At 40.5% G+C, this 26,336-nt stretch overlaps 1 protein-coding gene across 8 annotated transcripts in view; it reads right to left on the reverse strand.

Moving 5' to 3' along the window:
• The window catches only part of MYO5A (myosin VA), a 213,266-nt gene that overhangs the window by 89,001 nt on the left and 97,929 nt on the right, over window positions 1–26,336 (reverse strand). For all 8 annotated transcript variants that reach the window (XM_008268991.5, XM_051822368.3, XM_008268989.5 and 5 more), the window contains 7 exons: window positions 23,997–24,103; window positions 18,202–18,467; window positions 17,369–17,450; window positions 13,807–13,947; window positions 10,324–10,449; window positions 7,220–7,303; window positions 198–359 (listed from right to left, as the gene is read on the reverse strand). In XM_008268991.5, the coding sequence (XP_008267213.4) occupies window positions 198–359; window positions 7,220–7,303; window positions 10,324–10,449; window positions 13,807–13,947; window positions 17,369–17,450; window positions 18,202–18,467; window positions 23,997–24,103 (968 nt within the window). The remainder of the gene's footprint in view (window positions 1–197; window positions 360–7,219; window positions 7,304–10,323; window positions 10,450–13,806; window positions 13,948–17,368; window positions 17,451–18,201; window positions 18,468–23,996; window positions 24,104–26,336) is intronic.

Here is a 26,336-nt window from a genome sequence, read left to right on the forward strand (position 1 = left end):
GGGAAAATTCCTTTTGGGAAAGGCCTAAGCATTCACAGGTCTAAAGAATTACGAGTGGCCAGTGTTTCATGCTCCCACAACAAAAGCTCTAACCTCTCATTGCCTGAGGATCCCAGCTGGCAGGCTTAGGGAGGAAAACCCAAGGCGTCAGGAGAAGCAGAGGGAAGCAATGAGGCAGCATGGGTTTCAGAACTCACCTGGTGCCCTACTGTTTTCTTGTGCTCCTTTGCCATCTGGCCTGGTCTACCTTTGGTGGGCTTGGCAGGTGTGCGGGTGAGGGGTATGCGTCCTGAAGAGGTGGCTGAGGTTGGACTGATGGCCTTCTCATCATCTTGAAATAGTTCTGGGAGCATCTTAAACTGAGCCAAAAACAGTTAAAAAAAATTACACTCTAAGACCAAATTTAAAAGTAAGTCTTCACAGTAGAAATGTTACAAAGCTTTTTCAATCAACAAAGACTCTTCCTAAAGCAATCTGTCACAGTCCCATTACAGAAATCATTATGTTTAAAAGTCAAAAAATATGAGCGAAAAGTGAGATAATTGCTACAAAAATGTAGGTGGGAAAATGCAATAATTTGATACCTATGTTTAAGGGAAACAAGAGGAAAACTATTACACTCACTGGGAAACCTAAATTTCCAGGACACAGCCATTCTAAACACATTACTGATTTTGAACAGAATTATTTTACAAGCAACATTCTAACTGAAAGTCCTATCTTATTACCTCAGTTCCATAAAATGTTTTATCATCAAGTAGAGAAAAACACTGGTCCAAACTTGTAAGTCATTTGCCAAACATCCACTCACCGGCTTCGTTTGTCTACCCACTCACGCAAATGCTGTGCACCAACTTGGAAGTAGCACTGACACATCAGGCACAGAAAGACAAAGACCACGCGCAATGTTTATTCTGCAATGTTTATTCTCACCCACACGTGCAAGTTAAACAGCTGACACACAGAAGCGGAGCACAGTGGTCACCACAGGCTGGCAGGATGGTTGGGGCTGAAGGCTGGAGACAGGATAGGCACAGGGTGGAATAACTCCTAATGTTGTACAGCACTGTGGGATCACTACAGCGGGCAGGTAATAAAATGTCTGAAAACCACTAATAGAATACAAATGTCCCCAATATAAAGAAGGGATAAAGCCTGATGCCAATTAGCCTGATCTAATTATTACGTACTACACACATGAAATTAAACATCACATTATACCCCATAAAGATTTATAAATTACTACATGCCAATTAAAAATAAAAAACACTGGAAATCTCCACAGGGTGTCATAAATAATGTTTTTCAGTATTATAAGATTTTAAATAATTATGAACCAATAATTTTATGAAAATATTTTGGACTGTAGAAAAACATGTAAAAAAAAAAAACCTCTGCCCTTATCCTATAAGTTTTTATATTTGTTTTCAAGTGATTTGTAATTTGCATAAATCCTATAATCAAGTTGACATTCTACCAGGCTATGAATGAATATTAAACAAGGATGGCACTAGTCAATATGGTTAGGAGAGTTTCTGAAATAAAAGACTTCAAACTAATCCCCAGAAACATGTTGACATACGTTCGTGTCTTTACAACAGTGCCCATCTCATATAAATGAAGTTGATCTTTCTTATAAGTCACCTTATATTTATAACTACCAATTAGTTAACTAAAAATGACAAAGTATCTCCAAAAAAAAAACAAACAAACAATTTTCTTATGAGAGTTCATTCACTGCGAAACAAAACCATACTATTTCATTTGTTACATACATACATATTAACCCTAAGGGTAATTTAGGAAATGATTCATGGCATATATACGTACTAACAATGGTTGCTTGCTACACATAAGTATATTCCTGGCTTCACAGAATAAATAATATATTCTAGCTTTGCTTATTATAAAGTATAAAATAAATGTTTCAAAATTATATGGTATTATATCATTAAAGCTGTGTTAAAAAGAAGAAAAATAAGAGTTCCCAACAGATCTGAAAACTTAGCATGCAGTAAAGATGCTAGGATATTCAGCAATAGGCAATGTACTCCATAATCTTATCTGTGATATCTTATCATTCTCACATAAATTGCTGGCTCTAAACTGGCAATCGCCTAATCTTTGTTTTTCTCTCTTCTGTGTGAAATGGTTAAGAGAGCTGGGCTGCAATATCACATTCAACAGTTAAGTGACACAATTTACTGAGTATTCTACAGTATCTACCAGAAAATGGATTAGTTTCTGGAGTTTGGAATAAACAAGATAAGCACATGTCTTCCTCTTCATAGAGATTATAAATTTAAAATTCTGTACATTGATTTTTTTTCTTAAAAATTAACTTATTTCCATTTTATGTGAAAGAGAGACAGAGAAGACCCAGACCAAGAGCCAGAACGAGAGCGACAGCGAGAGATCTTCCAACCAGTCAAGGCTGGATCAGGTTGAAGCCAGGAGCCAAGAACTCAATCTGGGTCTGGGACTTCCATATGGGTGGCAAGGACCCAAGTACTTCAGTTATCACCTGTTGCCTCCCCAGAAGGTGAATAAGAAGCAGAACACTCTGAACTTCAATCAGACACTCTGATTTGGGAAGAGCATGTCCCAAGCAGCGGCTTAATGACTGCATCAAATGCCTGTCGCCACTCCCCACTCCCACCCCTCCCAAAAAACAAGTATATTTTAAATTGTATCAGAAATTGCTTTAAAATATCTTCTTTAAGCAGTGTTCCTGCTTTCTCGCGGGCCACTTTTCTCAGACTTCTTCCCTGGTCCCTCCTCTAGCCAGTCTCTAAAACACGGAATGCCAAAAGACTGGCTTAGCTCTACTATTTGTTTTAATCTACATGTTCTCTCTAGGCAATCTTATTAGTCTTGTTGCTCCAAACGCCCTCTAATTGTCAAGACTACCAAACATCCACCACCTGCTTTGGCTCTCCTCTGATAGGCTGACTTGCATTTCTAACTTTCTATATAACACGTCCACTTATTTTTGCCATCTCAAGCAAAATGTCTGTAACTGACCTTGTGAATCTTTCCCCCAGTGCCTGGTCTTTTACCAGTCTTCACCCAGTAAATGGCACTGCCAGCCATCCAGTGCCCGAGGCAAATACGCAGCAGTCATCCTCAGTTTCTGCCTTTCTTTCCTGCTCCACACCCAATCTATCAACAAGACTGCTGACCCTATCCACAAACTATGTGCCATCCCCACTGCTACAACCTCAGTATCTCAGTCCACCATCTTTCCTTGAGATCATAATGCTCGTCTCTACTCACGACAAATCAACTCCACTCAGCACGATCATTCCTCACCTGAAAATCTTCTAGACTCTCCACTGCACGGGAACAAAATCCACACTCTGTGAAGTCTGCAAGGCATTCCCTCCAGGAGGTGGCTCCCTGTCCTACACACCCTATTCACCTACTAGGCTCACGTTGGCCTTCTTTTGCAGCTCAAGAACAAACCATTTATTGAGTCTCAGTTCTCCCAACCTGCACTTCCCTTGGGATTGGTGTTTCCCATTACTCAGGTTTCAGACCAAATGTAGCTTTCTCAGGGAAGCCTTCCCAGATTTACCCTAATGCTGCAACTCACCTCTGCTCAAGTTTAATCACTCTCTTGCTTGGGACCTTTTTAATTCATTTTTTTAAAAAGACTTATTTCTTTACTAGAAAGGCAGAGTTACACTGAGAGAGAATCACTCACACACTCACACACTCACACACACACACACACACACAGAGACAGACAGACAGACAGACAGAGATCTTTGATTTGCTGGTTTACTCTCCAAATAGCTGCAGTGGGTGGGACTGGGCCAGGCTGAAGCAGTAGTCAAGAACTCCATCTGTGTCTCCACGTGGGTTTCCTACATGGGTGTAGGGTCTCAAACACTTGGGCCATCTTCTGCTGCCTTCTTAGGCTCATTAGCAGGGAGCTATACAGGAAGTAGAGCAGCCAGGACTCAAACCAGCACTCATATGGGATGCCACTGTCCCAGGTGGTGGCACTACCTCCTGTGCCACAATGCTGGCCCATTTTACTTTCTTTTTATTAAGTTTTTTTCTTAAAAATATATTTATTTATTTATTTATTTGAAGGCAGAGCCACAGAGAAGCAGAGGCAGAAAAAGAGAGAGAGAGAGAGAGGTCTTCCATTCACTGATTCACACTCCGAATAGCTGCAATGGCCAGAACTGTGCTGATCTGAAGCCAGGAGCCAGGAGCCTCTTCTGGGTTTTCCACACGGTGCAGAGGCCCAAGGACTTGGGCCATCTTCCATTGCTTTCCCAGGTCATAGCAGAGAGCTGGATGAGAAGTGGAGCAGCTGGGACTCCAACCGGCACCCATATGGAATGCTGGCACTGCAGGCAGCGGCTTTATCTGCTCCGCCACAGCACCGGCCCCTCCACTTGACTTTGTTGATAGCACTTACTACTGTATGATATGACATCTAAATATGTGATTAAGAGGTTACTGCTCAACTCCCCACAAGCACAGGGACCTCTGTCTATCTCATTTGTTTTGTTCACCATACTAAATCTCTAGTTTTCTTAAATCATTTTCTGAAAAACATATCCATTTCCCTGCTGACTCAGAGGGCAATCTTATTTAAAGATAGATAGGTAAACAAGAAAGGTAAGTAAACAGATATGTCTGGATATCCATCTTGTTTTTTGGATTGGTCTCTCTAAAGACAAGGCTGTGAACTGCTTAAGACTGAGCTTTTTTTTTTTTTTTTTTACAGGCAGAGTGGACAGTGAGAGAGAGACAGAGAGAAAGGTCTTCCTTTTGCCATTGGTTCACCCTCCAATGGCCGCCGCGGCCGGCGCACCATGCTGATCAGATGGCAGGAGCCAGGTGCTTATCCTGGTCTCCCATGGGGTGCAGGGCCCAAGCACTTGGGCCATCCTCCACTGCACTCCCTGGCCACAGCAGAGAGCTGGCCTGGAAGAGGGGCAACCGGGACAGAATCCGGCGCCCCGACCGGGGCTAGAACCCGGTGTGCCAGCTGCAAGGCAGAGGATTAACCTAGTGAGCCGCGGCGCCAGTCCTACCTGCAAGCTTTGACAGGTAAATAATACACACTTCCCACTCTGGCTCAGCAACGGACACAGACTGATGCAGGATTCCTGAGAACACAAAGCTGCCTTCTGATGATCAAGGGCCAGGTAGCCAGTCAGGTTAGAATAAAGACACAACTGATGATGGATGCATGGAGAAGGAGAGCTTGCTAATGTTCTGTTTAAATTAGTGGGCAAAGGAGTAACATACACCAGTTTTTCATGGTTTCTATCACTATCTGCAAGTCAAAACGATAGAGAACTTCAACTGAACAATACTTAGAGACTGGCACTATGAGAGTTTTCTTTTACACATCAATCCTATAAGCCATAAAATGTTCACCTGACAGGTTAAGGGAAAAAACTGACTTTTTCTATACATCTGGACTCATTTTCTGAGGGCTGAAACTTGGATTCAGTTTTTATGCAATCAAAATATCAAATAACTATCAAATATCTATCAAATAATCAAATGCTATTATATATAATAATGATATTATCAAATAATAATATCTATCAAAATAACTGAAAATAAAAATTTTCAATTCTAAAAACAAAAGTCATATATGAAAATGTCATATAGAAGTATTCTTTCACAATAAGCCAGAAAAACAAAGAGAATTAGTCAGGAATCAAGAAGAATTCATAAGCAAACATTTACTTTAAAAAAAAAAACAGATTTATTTATTTGGGGCTGGCGCTGCGGTACAGCAGGTTAAAGTCCCAGCCTGCAGTGCCGGCATCCCATATGGGTGCCAGTTCAAGTCCCGGCTGCTCCACTTCCGATCCAGCTCTCTGCTATGGCCTGGGAAAGCAGAAGATAGCCCAAGTCCTTGGGCCCCTGCAACCATGTGCCAGACCTGGAAGAAGCTCCTGGCTCCTGGCTTTGGATTGGTGCAGCTCCGGCTGTTGCGGTCATTTGGGGAGTGAACCAGTGGAATGGAAGACCTCTCTTTCTTTCTCTCTCTGGCTCTACATCTCTCTGTAACACTGTCTTTCAAATAAATAAAATAAATCTTTAAAATAAATTAATTAAAAATGATTTATTTATTTGAAAGGCAGAGTGAGAGAAAGAGAGAGACAGTGAGTACACATGCTATCTCCCATCCTCTGGTTCACTCCTCAAATGGCCTCAATAGCTAGGGGTAAGCCAGGCCGAAGTCAGGAGCCAAGAACTCCATCGGAGTATACCTTGTGGATGGCAGCAACTCAAGTACTTGAGCCATCACCTGCTGTTTTCCAGGCACATTAACCAAGAGTTTGATTGGAAGTGGAGTAGCCAGGACTTGAACCAGCACTCCAATATGGGAAGTGGGCATCCTAAGTGGCAGCTTAACCTGCTGTGCCTTGATATTAGCCCCTGATTTTTACTTTTCTACTGGATATTTGAACTTTCATTTTGCTGAATCAAGTAGCTGGCTCCCTGGCTTGCTCCCTGCAGAATGAACATAAGTTGTACACCCCTCCCCATCCTTTCTGATTGAAGGTCAAAGGGTCAAGGTGGGATCCACTTAATAATCTACGGAGTACAGTCATCACAGTTCTTTGCCATCTGGAATAGTCTTTTTGCACTAGGAAGCAGTGTTATAATACCGCCTAAGAAAACAATTTCCAAGTGGTCTGGGCCACACCTGGAACTGCACTTGGAGACAACCTAGAACCGAATCCCTGCCTGGATGCAGTGCAGAAGTCCCTGATTCTAGCATAGCCCTTGAACATGACATGGCAGATAGACTATTTTCTCTCACAGTCTCTCCAAAGGCTCAAGAATCTAGAACCACCGCGGGGGCAACACTTTCACGCAAGACTGAAAGATAATACTGCAGAGTGGTAAATGACATAGACACTGAGCAAGACAGCCTAGGTTTTCATTTGACTTGAAACTCATGAGGCATGAGGTTGCAGTGCCTCAGGTGCCTCCTGCACACCCCAAGAGAAATGGTAATACCTTCTTATAAGAAGTAGATTAGTTACCACTTGTAAGTCATTTAGAACAGGACCTGACATACAGTACGTGTAATGTATTTGATAATTTTAAAACTAAAAGTAAAATTATGTTTTTGTTAGATAAGACATTATTATTGTTAAAATGCTAAGCTTAGGTAACTGACATTTTATTAAATATATTCCAATTAAAGTAGTCCATCCATGGTTACCTTGCTTGATTTAAGAACTTTAATTTGTTCTTCAAAAACAGTGTCTTTGTTCTTCTCAAGAAAGCCTTCACACTGGTATTCCACCTGAAAACACAAACAGAACTCTCCTTAATAAAATTTTTCGAAAGATTATATCACTGTCAACAACAAAAATATTCACTGGGCTCAGGCTCCATGACCACCTCTCAGCAAAGTGGTATGTTTAGTCTTTTCAGAGAAACTGGGTAAGTATGTTAACACTAAAGGATGATACTCCCAGTATTGTTTCCCTTGGAAACAATGGTGGTGCTGATTGAGTGTGGACTAAAAGATCCTCCCAATTCATGGGTAAGCAGAGTCAGAAGACACTAACCCTATTCTCCCACAGTGGCCAGAGAGAGCTCCTCCAATGCTGACCCAATGCACTGTATCTCTAAACCAATTCACTTTCCAAAAGGAGTGTTCCCTCTTAAGAGTGAAGGGATTAATTAAAGAGTTCAACCAATAGTATTAAGTAGAACAAAAAAATACTGAAAAGAATGAAGTAGTAAACTGTTCCTCGACAGTCAAGACAAGGGCTGATCAAGCCACTGTTTCTCATAGTGTCCATTTCACTTCGACAGGTTTCCTTTTAGATGCTTGGTTACTTTTCACCGATCAGGGAGAACATATGATATTTGTCACTTTGGGACTGGCTTAATTCACTCAGCATGATGTTTTCCAGATTCCTCCATTTTGTTGCAAATGACCAGATTTCATTTTTTTCTGCTGTATAGTATTCTAATTTCTCTATCCAGTCTACTGTTGATGGGCATTTAGGTTGATTCCATGTCTTAGCTATTATGAATTGAGCTGCAATAAACATTGAAGTGTAGACAGCTCTTTTACTTGCCAATTTAATTTCCTTTGGGTAAATTCCAAGGAGTGGGATGGGTTGTGTGGTAGGGTTACATTCAGGTTTCTGAGGAATCTCCAAACTGACCTCCATAGTGGCTTTACCAGTTTGCATTTCCACCAACAGTGGATTATTGTCCCTTTTTCCCCACATCCTCACCTGCATCTGTTGTTGGTAGATTTCTGTATGTGAGCTATTCTAACCAGGGTGAGGTGAAACCTCATTGTGGTTTTGATTTGCATTTCCCTGACTGCTAGTATTCTTAGGTGTTTAAATTTAACTGAAAAGCGATCTCTGTTAAATATAAGAGTGGGAATAAGAGAGGGAAGAGATGTAAGTTCAGCACATGCTCAGTTGGACTTGCCCCTAATGGTAGAGTTAGAAACATGCCAGAGGATTCCAATTCAATCCCATCAAGATGGCATGAACCAATGCAATCTCACTAGTCCAAGTGATCAGTTTCAGTTCATAATTGGTCATAATGATAGGATTAAGAGTCAAAGGGATCACATAAACAAGACTAGTGTCTGCTAATACCAACTGATAGAATTAAAAAGGAGAGAATGATCCAACATGGGAAGTAGGATACACAGCAGACTCATAGAATGGCAGTTGTCCTAAACAGCACTCTGGCCTCAGAATCAGCCCTTAAGGCATTCGGATCCGGCTAAAAAGCCCATGAGAGTATTTCAGGCATGGAAAGCCAAGACACTCTGGCAAAACAAAAACAAAAACAAAAAACCTAAATGAAAGATCTCTATGAGTGAGATCCCAGTGGAAAAAACAGGTCATCAAAGAAGGAGGTACCTTTCTCTGAAGGGAGGAGAGAACTTCCCCTTTGACTATGACCTTGTCTAAATAAGATCGGAGTTGGCGAACTCAAGAGGCTTCTTAGCCTTGGCGACTCATGACAAGAGCCTCGGGTGATTGTTAAATCAACAGGGGTCACTGTGCACTTACTCCCCATGTAGGAGCTCTGTCCTTAATGTGTTGTACTATGTGAATTAATAGTATAACTAGTACTCAAACAGTACTTTATACTTTGTGTTTCTGTGTGGGTGCAAACTGTTGAGATCTTTACTTAGTATATACTAAATTGATCTTCTGTATATAAAGAGAATTGAAAATGAATCTTGATGTGAACGGAATAGGAGAGGGAGCAGGAGATGTGTTGGTTGCGGTTGGGAGGGAGGTTATGGGGGGAAAAAGCTGCTATAAACCAAAAGTTGTACTTTGGAAATTTATATTTATTAAATAAAAGTTAAAAAAATTTTCAAAAAAAAAAAAGAGTGAAGGGATTAAAGTAGAAAATATTACAAACAGCAAATGGCTGTCTGAAACAGACAGAGGTAGAAGGCAGGGAAATATCGCAGGATTTGGTGAAACCATACTATGTGAGAATGGATTGTTCCTCTTCCCAAACCACAGCACCAGCAGTTAGCTGCTACTCAGGGAGCTCCACAGCCTGTAGCACAAAATACTTAGGAGGTCCTGCAGTTATTCTGAAGTTTCTGGTAATGATGAAGGTAGACTCAGAAAGTCCTCAATCCCCAAAGTTGACCCTGGGAAGCTTATTCCAAAACCTATCCCACAACCTGCTCGCAAGATAAATTCATTTCATGGTTCTGATTTTCTGAGTAGAATACAGAATTTGTGAATCACCAATTCAGCATGCCTTGTGGGAGGGACCCAGAGAATCAACCCCAAGGATGACACAAGTCCACATCTATTCTGAATCTGTTGATTCAGAATATGCTGTGCGTTAGAACTTAGAATTTTTAGGTGTTTAGAGTTGCAGTATGCACACACACCATTTTTTAATACCTCCAGCAGAGTTTAAGGCAGCCACATGTAACCAACACATTAATATTTCTAGACTGAAGTAAATAACCAACCTAACTTGTATAAATAAAGACTATATATAGCACCATAGTTAGCTGAGATCAAAGATCAGGTTTAGCCACTAAATAACTTATAAAAAGACTTTGGGTTTTTAATGTCCTAGATTTCAAATTTATAGACAGAAGATCATAAACCCATATTTAATTCATATATAATTCAAGTTAGGTTAAAGGAAGAGAAAACCAACAAGCCGACACTGAAGACTGCTTTCCTTATAGGGTCGACAGAATGTAGGCATCAGCAAAGGATAAAATAATACCTCTTGATTACTGATTTTCCTCCTCAGTAACTTAAGTATTCAAAAAGAAAAAAGATAAAGCTTCCTTACTTTGTCAGCAAAATGCTGGATGATGAAAGCTTTATTGGATAGACGAGGTTTTTCAAAGAGTGCACATTTGCTCAAATGTGTGTTGTACAATTTCTGGGCCCAAGTGTCATCTGAACCTTTAGGCATCTACATTCAGGAAACAAGGAAAGAAAATAAGGTGAATACTGAGAAACTTCTCAAGTGTCAGCTGCCAACAGATTAATTTTTAGCTTTACTTAACAACTTCTATATTTAGTTTAGAAATTTATTCCTCCCACATTTCTCTTGTAGAGGTCTAAAACTAATTACTAATGAAGACCACAACTAAGACTTTCCCAATGGGCAACTCAGCCCAATCTCTGCGCAACTCAATCTAACTATACCAGAAACCATCAAAGAAATATTTGATCTTCTTTTAAAATAACAGAAGCCCACAAGTTAAAGATGAAATATTACAACTGTCATGTACATCTTTAATATTTTTAATATTTTGTTCAGTGATTCACATTGTGAAATATTTCTGTAATTCAGAAAGGTATTATTATCTCCTTCTGTCTTTTAAGGTATGTACAAGAAGGGGACCACTCTATATACTCTGTGTATTTCCTCCTCCTCCTCCTTCTTCTTCTTAATAATAATAATAGCACTTTCATATTTATGGCTGCTAAGTTCCTGTTTTTTGTTATTATGATAGCTGCCAAATTTTTCTTCTTATTCATGCATATCTTGGATGTTCTTAGAAATCTATTCATAGATTAAATTCCTAGCAGTTCCATTCCTGTGTATGTATTCACAATTCTGCAAATTCCTCTAAAATATGTTGTACAAAATCATGGCTTTCATCAAGAATATATGTACAACATTAATTTAGTATGGTTTGAGTATCCCTAAGATGGAAATCTGAAATGTTTTAAAATCTGAAGCACTTCTAGTCCCAAGCATTTTAAATAAGGAATACTTCACCTGGGCTATCAAATGAAAGGATGCAAGTTTAAGCTTACATATTTGATAGGTAAGAAGTGGTAGACAATTTTTGTTTTGTTTTACTTTCAATTGAACCTGTGCAGTACAGGTTCTTATTTTTTTATTTTTTTTAAGATTTTATTTATTTATTTGAGAGATAAGAGTTATAAACAGTGAGAGGGAGAGAGAGAGATAAAGGTCTTCTGTCCATTGGTTTACTCCCCAGGTGGCCACAATGGCCAGAGCTGCACTGATCTGAAGCCAGGAGCCAGGAACTTCTTCCAGGTCTGGCATGTGGTCCTTGGGCCATATTCTACTGCTTTCCCAGGCCACAGCAGAGAGCTGGATTGGAAGAGGAGCAGCTGGGACTAGAACTGGTACCCATATGGGATGCTGCAGACAGAGGATTAACCTATTACACCATGGCGCTGGTCCCCCCCCCCCTTTTTTTAAAGATTTATTTATTTTTTTTTTTAATTTTTTAAAAAATTTTTTAACAGGCAGAGTGGACAGTGAGAGAGAGAGACAGAGAAAGGTCTTCCTTTGCCGTTGATTCACCCTCCAATGGCCGCCACGGCCGGCGTGCTGCGGCCGGCGCACCGTGCTGATCCGATGGCAGGAGCCAGGAGCCAGGTGCTTTTCCTGGTCTCCCATGGGGTGCAGGGCCCAAGCACTTGGGCCATCCTCCACTGCACTCCCTGGCCACAGCAGAGAGCTGGCCTGGAAGAGGGGCAACCGGGACAGAATCCGGCGCCCCGACCGGGGCTAGAACCCGGTGTGCCAGCACCGCAAGGCGGAGGATTAGCCTAGTGAGCCGCGGTGCCGGCCCAGATTTATTTATTTATTTAGAAAGAGACAGACAGAGAAAGAGAGATCTTCTATCTGCTGATTCACTCTCTAAGTGGGCTTGGGTTGGGCCAGGCCGAAGTCCCGAGCCAGGAACTTCTAGGTCTCCCACATGAGCACAGGTACCCAAACACTTGCGCAATCTTATGTTGTTTCCCAAGCACATTAGCAGGGAGCTGGATAGGAAGTGGAGCAGCCAGCTCTCAAACCAGTGCCCATATGGAATGCTGGGTCTCAAGCCGGTGCCCATATGAGATGTTAGCATCACAGGAGAGGCTTTACCCATTAAAACACAGTGCCAGCTCCCATCAGCTCAGGTTCTTTATGCTGTAAGAAGTCTGGATATTTAGGAGTATCAACCTGTGGTAAGCTGGAACTCACTGCATAGAAGGCCGATGAAATTATATGGTCTGGCCCTGCCAAGGCAACAGCAGGTGGGACTTGAAATTCAACAAATCTATAGCAGGCTGATTTTTAAAAAAATTTTTTTATTTGACAGATAGAATTACAAACAGTGAGAGAGACAGAGAGACAGAAAGAAAGGTCTTCCTTCCATTGGTTCACTCCCTAAATGGCCGCAAAGGCCGGAGCTGTGCCAATCCGAAGCCAGGAGCCAGGTGCTTCTTCCTGGCCTCGTGGGTGCAGGGGCCCATGGACTTGGGCCATCCTCCACTGCCCCTGTGGGCCACAGCAGAGAGCTGGACTGGAAGAGGAGCAGCCGGGACTCGAACTGGCGCCCTTATGGGATGCTGGCACCACAGGTGGAGGATTAACCTGGTGAACCACGGTGCCGGCCCAGCAGGCTGATTTTTAATTGGATAATTTTGTATGGCCTGTGAATGATGTTATGAATATTCAAACGGCCCTTGGCAGAAAAAAATTTCCAATGTGTTGCACCTTCGAATATTAAAGCTAAAATTCCATCTCTATCATTTATGTCAGTAATAAAGAACAATTAGTCAATTTTTCAATTATGTCTATTTGGAACTATTACTCAAAATATCTTTTGCACAGTTTCCTACATTTAAAAATTTATTTAATTATTTGAGAGGTAGAGTTAGAGAGAGAGAGAGAGAGAGAGAGAGAGAATCTTCTACCCACTGCTTCTTCTACCCACTGGTTCACTCTCCAGATGGCTGCAATTGCCAGCACTGGGTCAGGCCAAAGCCAGGAGTCAGGTGTTTCTTCCACAGGGTTCAGGGGCCCAAGCACTGGGGCTTCTAGCTTCCACTGCTTTTCCCAAGCCATCAGCAGGGAGCTGGATTGGGAGTGGAGCAGCAGGGACTACAAATTGGTGCCTATATGGGATGCCAGGATTGCAAGCAGCAGCTATACCTGCTATGCCACAACACTGGTCCCCTATTTCCTGCATTTCTTTAAAAACATTCTATTATTGAACAAAAAGTACTAAATATAAGCAAGTTGATAACAAACGTGGGGATAGTAATTCTATCTAATGTCATTTTTTCATGTAATTTAGAATCAGCCAAGAAGGGATATTTTTCTAGGCTAACTAGTAATTAGAACACTTGGGACTTGGCAAACTTTCAGAATGAAGGTCAGAGTGACCACCTACTTATTATTACCACAATGGCATCTCATGTCATACAAATAAATCTTTGCCTGAACCCATTTATCTTTTGACCTTGATATATCTATTTTGATAGAGTAAGTACTGTAGAAAATTATACTTACCTTACATTCCTCATCCAGCAAATCTAGAATGCCCAGTTTAGATTCTATAAGATTAATACAGGGTTGATTATCATAAAAATCTATGAGTGTCCATGGAATTTGTTCCTTCATATATTCTTCTTGTTCCAATTTGAAGACATGCTGAAATGAAAAAGAAAAAAAGCAGCCATTACTAGACTACTTTCATAAAGAATGTAGTCAGGAAACAGCATTTATGTAAAATACTAAGAGGATTCAACATAATTTGAGACAGTCCATGGCTTCCAGCAACAACAGCCTCAGAGGTGATGGATGATTTACACACAGAGAAAGTAAATAAAAACCACACAGAGCGAAATCTCAGCTGCACAAGGTTCCTGGTGAACAAGTAAATTGGGATATGTAAATTATTTCAATAGATGATAAATGTAACATTTTGTGATCCCTTGATTATGTATATTTCCAATACTTCACTGTGTACTTTGGCTTCTTAACTTTGCACAGGCTGCTAACAAAGGGACAGGAAAGCCTTACTAAGGTGGCACTGAAAAACTAGGCAGAGTGGATGCCCTCTAGTCCACTGAACTGTGCAGGACAATGCTTTCAGTAGGACAACATAATTCTAACAGACTGTGGTGCAGAAGTTCACCAGTCCCAGATAATGCTTGGTCTTTTGTGTCTGTCTTGATTATTCTCCACAGTCAGAATCTGTGGCTCACTTTTCCGCATTCTACATTCAATTCTGCAAGCAGCTGCAACCACTGCCAACCATTGCTAGTTACGCTAAAGGCTTCAGCCACTGTCCCTGCTGTTTCTCATCTCCATCCACTCTTCTAAGCAAAAATACATATTGGCTGTCTGCTATGTACACAAAGTCCATAGCTGACTCCACTGCCCTTGGAGGGTCTGGAGACTAGTGAGAGCATCAAACAGAGATCAAATAACCACAAGGAATATAATTACAAGCTGTAACAAAATTTTAAAGGAAAATAACAGGAGCTAGAGTTCTAATCTAGTTTGGATACAGGTGGTCAGGGTAGGTTTCCCTGAGCAAGGACTGTGTGATCTGAGCTATGAAGATGAATAAGGGGGCTAAGCTGATAAGATGGGAGAGGCAATCAACCATGGCCCCTGATTCAGGCTGCAGTCCCAACCCACACAGCTGGCAGCACAACTTCCAGTCCTTGTGGATGTTAACAGCTACAGCTCATGCTTAGGGGTTTCTACCTTGTTAGTAAAATGGCACAGTCTATGTGGTACCATCCATGCCTCACTCACCATCTTAGGCCCTGGCCCCCATCTCCGGTTCTAGGCCCCATGGCAGAACCACCAGTGTCAGCTCCACCCATCCTAATGGGATTCGCTATGCCTCTTTCCCTGCCAGTCTCCACCTGCCCCGCACTCCCCCCTACACAAAGGTTTAACAGAACCTGTTCCTGAACACATGCTCTCTCTCTATTATGCTCTCCTCCTCTCTCTCACCTTCTCACCCTTTCCCCCTGGCCCATCAAGCTTCCCACACCCTACAATAAACCTTTCCTCTAACTCCAGTGTTTGGTGTGTTTTGTGGTGGCCTCACATACCTTTCTTCACTTGTCTCTTCTGGTTTTCTAACACAGCTTTCTATTTTGGGGGGGAAGACTGGCCTTTTGTGCTATGACAGAAAACATGTATATTCTAGAATCCCTAGCTCCATGAAACGGAGGTACCAAAGAGATTTCTGATACATACTCTCTTAATGCACCTGGGACACCCCCACTTGATTCTGTACTTTCTATCATGCCATCCTTGCTCATCTGCAGTACTTACAGTCTCACCAGCTATAATAAACTTCAGTCAAAAAATGGTCATTCGTATGAATGTTTATGTCATGCTGATTAAAAAGCAAATTTCTTCTGTTCTTTTAATTAGAAGGCAAATAGACTATGGAAGACAGTTTAGAGAGTCCTCAGAAACCTGAATATATCCCTACCACACATAACCCAGCCATCCTACTTCTTGGAATTTACCCAAGGGAAATTAAATTGGCAAATAAAAGAGCTATCTACACCTCAATGTTTATTGCAGCTCAATTCACAATAGCTAAGACATGGAATCAACCTAAATGCCCATCAAAAGAAGGCTGGATAAAGAAATTATGGGATATATTTATCAGTTTATTTCTGATTTATCAATTTGAAACATTATCTAATGATTTCATGATAAGGTAGATGAGGCTAAATTCATATGCACTGCCTCTCCTCTGCTCTTTTGCTAACCTTCCAATATTTCTACTTTCAGATCCTCTCTTGATTTTTACTAATTTTAAAACAACACAATAGCTTTAAACCTCCTTTTTTGCTTATCCACTAATGACATACTTTTTTACCTTTCTTGCTATAAGATGAGGACATTAAGGAGGTCTTTGCTGCCCTCCAGTTCCCTTCTCTTTGATCTTCTAATGCCCATGGTGACTTCTTTTTACTATTCTTTCTTTGATACTAATAACCACCCCTAATCTTACACCTGAAACCGTGCCTGGCAAGTGATGAGCACTATACAGGCCTCAACTCACTTGATCCATAAAACCATGGACAGCAGGTGTTCTCTCCTTTTTACAGATGAAGCAAAGCCTATAGAGAGCAACTGATGTGCCCCAGGTCTAATAATCTACAAAGAGTGGGATTCCAACCCAGGCAGTTCATCTCTGGGGTCTGTGCCTGCCATCATTACAAACTGTTGTTGCCCTGCCCTGTATTATTTTTCCTTATTTTTATTTATTAGAGGCTGAGAGAGAGAGAGAGAGAGAGATCCCACCAGCTAGTTCACTTCCCAAATATACACAATAGCCAGGGACTACAGCTGGAACCAAAACTCAGTCCAGGTATCCTGTGTGGGTAGCAGAAACCCAATTACCTAAGCCTCCGGAGTCTGCATTAGCAGGAAGTGGAGAAGGGCATGGAACCCAGGTACTCAGACAGGGGTTGCAGGTATTTTAACCAGTGTCTTAACTGCTAAGTCAGTGGCTGCCCCTGTTGTCCTTTATTTTAAGCACCTCCAAATCTCTCAATGCTATGATGATTTTCTAGAGATGCTGACGTTATTGGTTCACAAGAGCCACTCTCAAAATATTCCCATTTCCATAGTCTCAGTGAATGGTTCAGACTGTTGAAAAGAAAGTACATAAAGTTCTGATTTTGAGGTATCATTTTACAAATACAGCAAGTAAGAGTTAAGACAGTCATAACTCCGCATACAGTGAGCTTCAGAATAACAAGCTAAAGGATATTCCTGGGCTCAAACCTTCATATTCCCTTAGCTGCTACCTAACACACTTCCTGCTTTGCTCATACAACTTATCAGCCCCAAATTATCATTATTCTTGGACAGCAATCCAGGATTGATCTTGAATTCTGCCTAGATAATAAAATATTTTTCTAATGTTGCATTATTTACTAATTAACAGTTTTTAAGCATTTTAGTTGTTTTAAATGCTACATAATAACTATCAGGACTTCATTTCAGGAACCAGGATTTTAAATAGGACTAAGAATTAAAGAGAATAATTTACAGCAGCATATTATTCAAGGAAGAAAATTCTTACCATATTGAATTGTTGTTGTAGCTTTTCATTTGCATAATTTATGCAAAACTGTTCAAAACTATTTATCTCAAATGTTTCAAATCTGTAATACCAAAAATAAGGGAAGAAAATGAATAGATTTTTTTCAAATATCCAAAATGTACATTTTAGGAAGAAACAAATGGGAAATTTACCAACAATGAGATTTTTTTCCACATCAGTGAACACAGAGGTCTATAAGTGAGTAACATGGAATATGTACCCAGCAGCTGAGCACCAGCCAAGGGGAAGAGAGATTCTTTTAAAGGTCTTGGCATGTAGGGATGTTCAACACCAGGATTTTTTGAGAGCTAGTTCATCTCTAAGTGGTGAACAACAAATTATGATGAAGTCATTGCTCTTGGCAATTTATGCACAGGCTGTGTTACACACATAAAAGGAAGTAAGAATAGGGATTTCACAGGTTCTTTTGAAAAAGAAGCAGACAATGAAAAATTAGGTTCCAGAGAAGCACGGTATACAGGAAGGGTTTTAGAGAAAGAGACTTAGAAAAGGCAAACTAGCAAATGGAAACAGATTTTCAGAAATTCAGTGATAATTTACTACATGAGTCAAAAAATCAATTAACTCCACCCACTAGCTTAGTAAATTAGCTCAGGATTTGAGCTATTGTTGTTGCTAAGTTTCAAGTAATATGTAATTATATCACCATCATCAATGTACTCTTGAATTGTCACAGTCGGGGTTTTCCTTCTTATTACTAGTAGGAGACAAAAACCAAAAGCCCACTGAGTTAACAGATAATCTGTAGGAAGAAATGCACTCTGGCATAACAGTAAGCCAAATACACTTACCCGTAAATGTCTAGCACGCCAATAAAAGAGTGCTGTTTGACAGCAGAATGGAGAGCCTGATTGACATGATCCACAATCCAGTTAAAGAGCTTGGCATAGATGTGCTTGGCCAGAGCATCACGGGCATTTGTGGCCTGAAGCTTGGAGATGGGTTTGATGTATGTCTCTGTGGCAGTGGCCAGCTTCCGATGGCAGAGCCAGTGACACATCTCTTCATAGTCCACGCCCATGAGGTCACAGAAGATGCTGAGAGGCTCATGCTTGGGCTGCCAAAACAGAATGGTTTATTTCCTATGATAAGATCAAATCAATAAGAATTTCCTGAAAAATATTATCGAAGAAGTTACAAATAGGAGCTGGTGTGGTGACACAGTGGGTTAAATAGTCACCTGCAATGCTGACATCCCATATGAGTGCCAGTTCAAGATTCATCTGCTCCACTTTCTCTTTTTTTTAAAGGATCACAATTTTTTTATCTTTAAAGATTTATTTATTTATTTGAAATTCAGAGTTACATACAGAGAGAAGAGGCGGGGGGAGGGGGGGAGGTGTCTTCCATTTGCTGGTTTACTCCCCCGCTGGCTGCAATGGCTGGAGCTGTGCCAATCTGAAGTCAGGAGCCAGGAACTTCCTCCAGGTCTTTCAATAGAGGTGCAGGGGCCCAAGGCCCAGAGAGCTGGATCAGAAATAGAGCAGCCAGAATCTGAACCGGCGCCCATATGGGATGCTGGCACTGCAGGTGGTGGCTTTACCTGCTATGCCACAGTGCCAGCCCCTCTCCACTTTCAATCCAACTCCCTGCTAATACAATGGGTAAGTCAGCTGAAGATGGCCAAAATACTTTGGCCTCTATCACCCATGTGAGAGAACTGGAAGAAGCTCCTGGTTCCTGGCTTGGGCCTGGCACAGTCCCAGCTGTTGTGGCCACGTTGGGGAGTGAACCAGTAGATGTGTGTCTCTCCTTCTATATAAACTTGTCTTTCAAATAAATACATACTGAAAAATAAGACAGGCTACAAATAAAAGTTAGAAATTTCTTTGTTGTAACAAACAGTAAGATCATCCAAAGCTGATCAATAATAATCATGAGAATTATCCATCAAACCAGCAAACAGATGGCATTTTGCAATGTATTCTATAGCTCATTTAAAAAATTCCTGTTTCCTTTGATTCTTCATAGAGAAATTTACCTCTCTTAGGACACATTCATTCTATCAGAAAATCAGTCAGCTAGTTACAAATATTCACTGAGTGCCTATTTTGTGCCAGGAAACAACACATGTGGTTGCTGCCATCCCAGAGTTTACAATCACCATGGGAGGTGAATACTAACTAAATGATTGCTCCCAAAATGTAAAATATCACAAAGAAGGATACTCTGTTAAGTTCATGTGAAGGGAATGTGCTTTACCTAGGGAGGTAGAAGACAGCTGCCTTAAGAAATGGAATTGAGATCTGAAGGAATGGAAGGTGTTAACTGCGTAAAAAAGAGAAGAAAGGGTTTTCCAGATCATGGCAAGTCCTGGTGAACAACCTTCTGTGATGAGAAGGAAACCATCAACAGGAGGAACTGAGGCTGAGCGAGGAAGAAAATGTGTCAGATGAAGGCCTTGACACAGACAGAGGCTATACCACCACTGGTCTTTCTCCAGAGCCATGCCACAAGAGGCCACTGAAGGATTTGAAACAAATAACATCTGAGTGAAATAAGCCAGTCCCAGAGGGACAAATATCATATGTTCTCCCTGATAGGTGACAACTAACCGAGCATCAAAAAGGAAACCTGATGAAGTGAAATGGACACTATGAGAAACAATGACTTGATCAGCCCTTATCATCACTGTTAATGTACAATTTAATACTATATCCCTTGCAGTATTTTTGTTTGTTCTACTTAATACCATTGGTTGAGCTATGTAATTAACATACAATTATTCTTAGGTGTTTAAAGTTAACTGAAAAGTGATCTCTGTTAAATATAAGAGTGGGAATAAGAGAGGGAGGGGATGTACAATTTGGGACATGCTCAAGCTGACTTACCCCAAGGGTGGAGTTAGAAATGTGCCGGGGATTCCAATATAATCTCATCAAGGTTGCATGTACCAATGCCACCTCACTAGTCCAAGTGATCAATTTCAGGTCACAATAGACCATAATGATAGGTCTAAGAGTCAAAGGGATCACATACACAAGACTAGTGTCTGCTAATACCAATTGATAGAATAAAAAAGGGAGAGAGTGATCCAACATGGGAAGCGGGATACACAGCAGACTCATAGAATGGTAGTTGTCCTAAACAGCACTCGCCTCAGAATCAGCCCTTAAGGCATTCAGATCTGACTGAAAAGCCCATGAGAGTATTTCAGGCATGGAAAGCCAAGACACTCAGGAAAAAAAAAAAAAAAACTAAATGAAAGATCTGTATGAGTGAGATCCCAGTGGAAAGAACGGGTCATCAAAGAAGGAGGTACCTTTCTCTGAAGGGAGGAGAGAACTTCCCCTTTGACTATGGCCTTGTCGAAATAAGATCAAAGTCAGCAAGCTCAGGAGGCTTCCATGGCCTTGGCAACTCATGACTAGAGCCTGGGGAGATTGCTGACGCCTTAAATAAGAGTGTCAATTTGTTAAGTCAACAACAGGAGTCACTGCGCACTTACTACCCATGTAGGATCTCTGTCCTTAATGTGTAGTTCAATATGAATTAATGATATGACTAGTGCTCAAACAGTATTTGGCACTTTGTGTTCTGTGTGGGGGAAAACTGATGAAATCTTTACTTAATATATACTAAATTGATCTTCTGTAATAAAGATAATCGAAACTGAATCTTGATGTGAACGGGATGGGAGAGGGAGTGGGAGATGGGATGGTTGCAGGTGGGAGGGAAGTTATGGGGAGGAAAAAGCCATTGTAATCCATAAACTGTACTTTGGAAATTTATATCTACTAAATAAAAGTTAAAAAAAAAAAGAAACAAATAACATGTTACTTCTTTGTGTCACTTCTTGGACCTGAATCTCTTGAATGACTTACATATCCCTGCATGCCCTAAGATAACTTCTGTGGGCCTTGCCTGAGTATGTGTTCAACATCAATTTTTTTAATTAATCCCATATGGACGCCGGTTTGAGACCTAGCTGCTCCACTTCCAATCCAGCTCTCTGCTATGGCCTGGGAAAGCAGTAGAAGATGGCCCACGTGCTTGGGTCCCTGCACCCACATGGGAGACCCAGAAGAAGCTTCTGGCTCCTGGCTTTGGGTCAGCGCAGCTCTGGCCATTGTCGCCAATTGGGGAGTGAACCATCAGATGGAAGACCTCTCTCTCTCTCTCTCTCTCTCTGTGTGTCTCCTCCTCTCTCTCTGTAACTCTGACTTTCAAATAAATAAATAAATCTTTAAAATAAATTTTTATATCAAAGTAAATTAATCTTTTAATTCCTTCTACCTCTGAACTTTTTGAAGTACCCTTGTATATGTACACACACGTACACACACACTAGTCTATTAGTATTTAGCCATAAAAAGAATGAAGTACTTATTTATGCTATACCATCGATGGATTTTGAAAGAAGCCAGTCACAAAAGACCACATAATATTTGACTGAATTTGTATGGCATGTCTAGAACAGGTGAATGTATGGAGGCAGGAAATAGAATCATTTTTGGTTAGGGCTGGGGCATAGAGATCAATAGGTGAGGGTACAGGATTTCTTTATGAAGTAATAAAAACATTTTAAGTTGAACTATGGATATGCTTACATATGTGAATATATTAAAACATTTAATTATATACTAAAAACAATTTAAATCTAAATTTCAACAAAGCTGTTGAAAAGAAAATGCTAATAATATTCCACACAAGAATTCAGGGTTGGGGCAGACATTTGGCACAGTTGTGAAGTCACCACTGTGTCTCATATTGGCAGGACTCCCAGGTCTGCTTTCAATGCACACCCTGGGAAGCAGTAGTAAAGGCTCAAGTACTGGCGTCCCTGTTATCCACGTGGGAGACCTGAACAGAGTTCTGGGCCCCTGGCTTCAGCCTGGATCAGCCCTATCTGCTGCATGCATTTTGGGAGTGAACCAGTAGATGGGAGAGCTCTCTAGGTGTCTGTCTCTGTCTTTCCCAAAAAATGAAAATAAATAAACCAAAGATGTTTTTACAAAAGAATTCAGGTTTAAACCAGAATCATCATTCTGCCTTTTAAAAGAGTGCCACAAGGAAAACAGGCTAGGGTTGGAATGTGGGAATCATGAATCTAAAATGAGGATCTATGTCTGAGGAAGATGACGAATGGTCCATAAGGGAAATCAAGATGCTCAAGGTTTCTGCGAAGCAAACTCCCAACTCACCTAGTGCTTGGGCCTTTGACTGATAAGTCATTTATGGCATAGTTTCTCCTCAAATCATAAAGTCATTTTTATTATAAATGATATTACATTAGATTTCACACATGTAAGGTAGTAAAAAACTACTATATCCAGAAAGGTAGGGAATAGATAGATCTTTTTCTTGTAAGAGTAAGGAATCTGTTTTTGTACGAGGAGTTATAGAGCCAGATGATAAAAAGAAAAGTAAGAGTGAGCTGAATAAAAACCATCTAAATTAGGTCTTTTTAATAACACTAACACAGGAATGGGCATTGGCCTAGCAGTTAAGATGTGGCTTGGGATGTCTGTATCCCATATTAGTGTTCCTGAACAAATAATACCAAAATGAATAGTATAGCTCCATTTATTCAGACCTCAAAATTCTAGGGAATAAAGATAAGAAAGGGAAATTCCTATAGTACAATGGGATTGGAACTACCATATTGGAAAGCAGAAGGAGAGGAAGGGGTATCTAAGAAGAGATGTTACCAAATGTGTGTGGCAGAAGTGAATATGAGCTAGCCAGAAAAAAAGTAGTCTATCCTAGCAGAATCTACACAAAGGCAGGAGGAGAGGTAGCTTGGCATGTCAATGACTTGAGTGTGAAAAATAGGAATCAGAGACCTTTCCACGTGAGGACAAGTACAGGAAGGTGTTTGGTTGATTGCTGACGACAGTAGGGAGTCCCAAAGGATTTAAGCAGGGGTACCACCCCTTATAGCTTTAACTGCCACGAGTCTGATCTTGTGGGGCTATTTATGTCGTAACTACTAATTTTGTCTATTTGTGTGGAGGTGTGGGTGCCTTTCTTGATGCTAACACATTAGGCAGTTTAGTACCATGGGTTATAGAGTGTGACAGACCTGGACTTAAGGCCTGGCTCTGCTATGCACCTGCCATCTCATATGGGAAATCTATCTATCTATCTATCTATCTATCTATCTATCTATCTATCAATCAATCAATCAATCATTTGTCTTGTAAGTCTCATAACACACAAATTCATAATTTTAACAGATGACAAATACATCTACCACATTAATTCAGTTTCTTAGTCCTCCCAACTATCTAGTTTCTCTTTCCAAGAGTCCCTGTTAAGTTTTATCAATAACTTTTAAAGCATAATTCATTTTCTTAGCTGAAGACACAAAGTTATCAATTCTTAGCACCTGTACCATGGGCCAATGAGCCTTTCTTTCTAAACTCAATAACCTAATTTTTATATAGATAATTTCCCAGCTCCCGCAGCCCCAACATACACAATCACTGTGCACCAGATGTTAGACTCCATTTTCTTTGTTGTCAGTTTAAGATCTTACTTTGAAAAATATCTCTTTGGTAATTATCTCTCTGATAATATTAATAATGTTAAAATATATAGCTTCTATAAAAATTTGAAAAAAGTAAGCTTTTTCTGAACGTACAGGTATTGTGCAGCTGTCTGAATCTCGAGAGGCAAATCCAACATTGCCTAAGTGAAGGATACCAGCAAGTATTCGGAAAATTCCCATTTGATAAGACTCACTAATGCCTGTAACAACAGAGTAAATGAACAGGTGATTAATTTCAGAATATCAACTAAACAATTATAGCAGACAATTTTAAGTCTATTGTCAAATCTTGAATTATTGCAAGATGTTGGACATGTTTTAATGTGCCATGGCTAAAAACATTTTCATCTTTGTTGACAATAACACATTAAGAACTTTAGTATCACAGACAGACCTGGGCTTGAGGCCTGCTCTGCTATATACCAGCCATCTCACCTGGACAAGTAACTTCACCCTTCTATGCTTCCACTTCCTCATTTGAGATATGGGAATACCAGTTACCACTCTAAATGGTGATTGTGAAAATTACATGAGATAATGCACATACTACACTTAATACAGTATGTGACACATGGTAAGTGCTAGAGATCTGATCATCATCATTGCCAAACATTGAGCTTCAGTATTTATAACACTATCATATCTCTATTTATCTCTACTCCAATTGCAAATTGTAGTCCAATAAGGCTATTTAAAGTCAGATTATTTAATTACTTTTTCTAACAACAGACCAAGTGTTAAGTCAAAGAGATGCTATGATTAGAAGTGTTCAGGCTGGTGTTATACTCCAGGCATCCACACAGAGCCTTAGGACAGCACCTGAGGAATAAAGTGAGCTAAGAAAGCTGGAGAGTGTTGGCATTCATTCAGTTTGGCTTCATTTTTCAATAATGTTCCAGAGTAGCAGAAGAATTATTTCTAATTATAATACACAGGGTAATTAGGAGTTGACCTTATAATGAATTTTTTAAAAAATGAATGTTTTCCTAATCTCTGATAATATGGTTTTTGCAAATTCTTAATTAATCTGTTTACAAAGAGACTTAGGCCTAGAAGGAGTGTTTTTCAAACTTGAAAATGCATAGGAATCACCAGTAGATCTTGTTAAAATGAAGATTCTGATTCCATAGGGCTGAAATTCTGCATTTCCAATAAGTGCCACAGTACTTGTGGACCACAATTGTGGTTATCAATTCTTTCAAATTAAGTTAACTCATCTGAGAGTACTGCTCAAATACAATGTATGTATTTAGACTTATTTATGGTCTGAGATTTTTTTTTTTAAATAATAATTAACCACTCTCTAGAAGTTGTAAAGAGTTCCAAAGATTAATATATTCACATGTAGACCCAACATTTTTTAAATCCCAGAAACAGGACAGTGACTTCTGAGCTGTTTCAAAAATGCTGGCCTGGGGGCCGGCACTGTGGTAGTGGGCTAAACCTCCGCCTGCAGCACCAGCATCCCATATGGGTGCCAGTTCTAGTCCCGGCTGCTTCTCTTCCAATCCAGCTCTCTGCTATGGCCTGGAAAAGTAGTGGAAGATGGTGCCTGGGCCCCTGAACCTGCATGGGAGACCCAGAAGAAGCTCCTGGCTTCAGATCAGTCCAGTTCTGGCTTTTGCGGCCATTCTCTCTGAGACCTTTCTCTATGTCTCTCCCTCAGTCTGTAACTCTCTCTCTCAAATAAATAAATAAATAAAAATTAAAAAAAAAATGTTGGCCTAGGGGCTGGGGCATAGCAGATAAAGCTGCCATCTGCAGATGCCGGTTTGAGACCTGGCTACTCCACTTTTGATCCAGCTCTCTGCCATGGCCTGGGAAAGCAGCAGAAGATGGATGGCCCAAGTCCTTGGGCCCCTGCACCCACGTGGGAGACCCGGAAAAAGCTCCTGGCTCCTGGCTTCAGATCAGCACAGCTCTGGCCATTGCAGCCATCTGGGGAGTGAACCAGTGGATGGAAGACCTCTCTCTGTCTCTACCTCTCTCTGGAACTCTGTCTTTCAAATATAGAAATAAATAAATAAATAAAACTTTAAAAACAGAAGTACATAAAATAGAATGTTTGGCCACCATGTCATCTTAGCCACATTTCCTAGCCACAGAAGACCCCAAAACTAAGAACAACAACAAACTTCCTCCTGCCATTTATGAGCTTGTACAAGAACACATTTCATTTAGCTTTAGATTCCAGATTTCTGTAAACATTTAAGGAAAGAATTACAGCTAACTCTACCTCTTCAGATGCCTATAATTTGTTTTTAAAACAGCTTTATTCAGGGGTAATTGGGTACAATAAAATTAACCCATTTTAAGTATGTAATTCAATAATTTTTAGTAAATTTGCCAAGTTATGCAACCATCACTGTGATCTAATTTTAGAACAATTCAATGGCCCTGAAAAGAATTGCTATGCCCATTTACTATCTAAAC

Source organism: Oryctolagus cuniculus, chromosome 12 (assembly GCF_051225735.1).
Source record: "Oryctolagus cuniculus isolate XC-2025 breed Fujian yellow rabbit chromosome 12, ASM5122573v1, whole genome shotgun sequence".
Lineage (NCBI taxonomy): Eukaryota > Metazoa > Chordata > Mammalia > Lagomorpha > Leporidae > Oryctolagus > Oryctolagus cuniculus.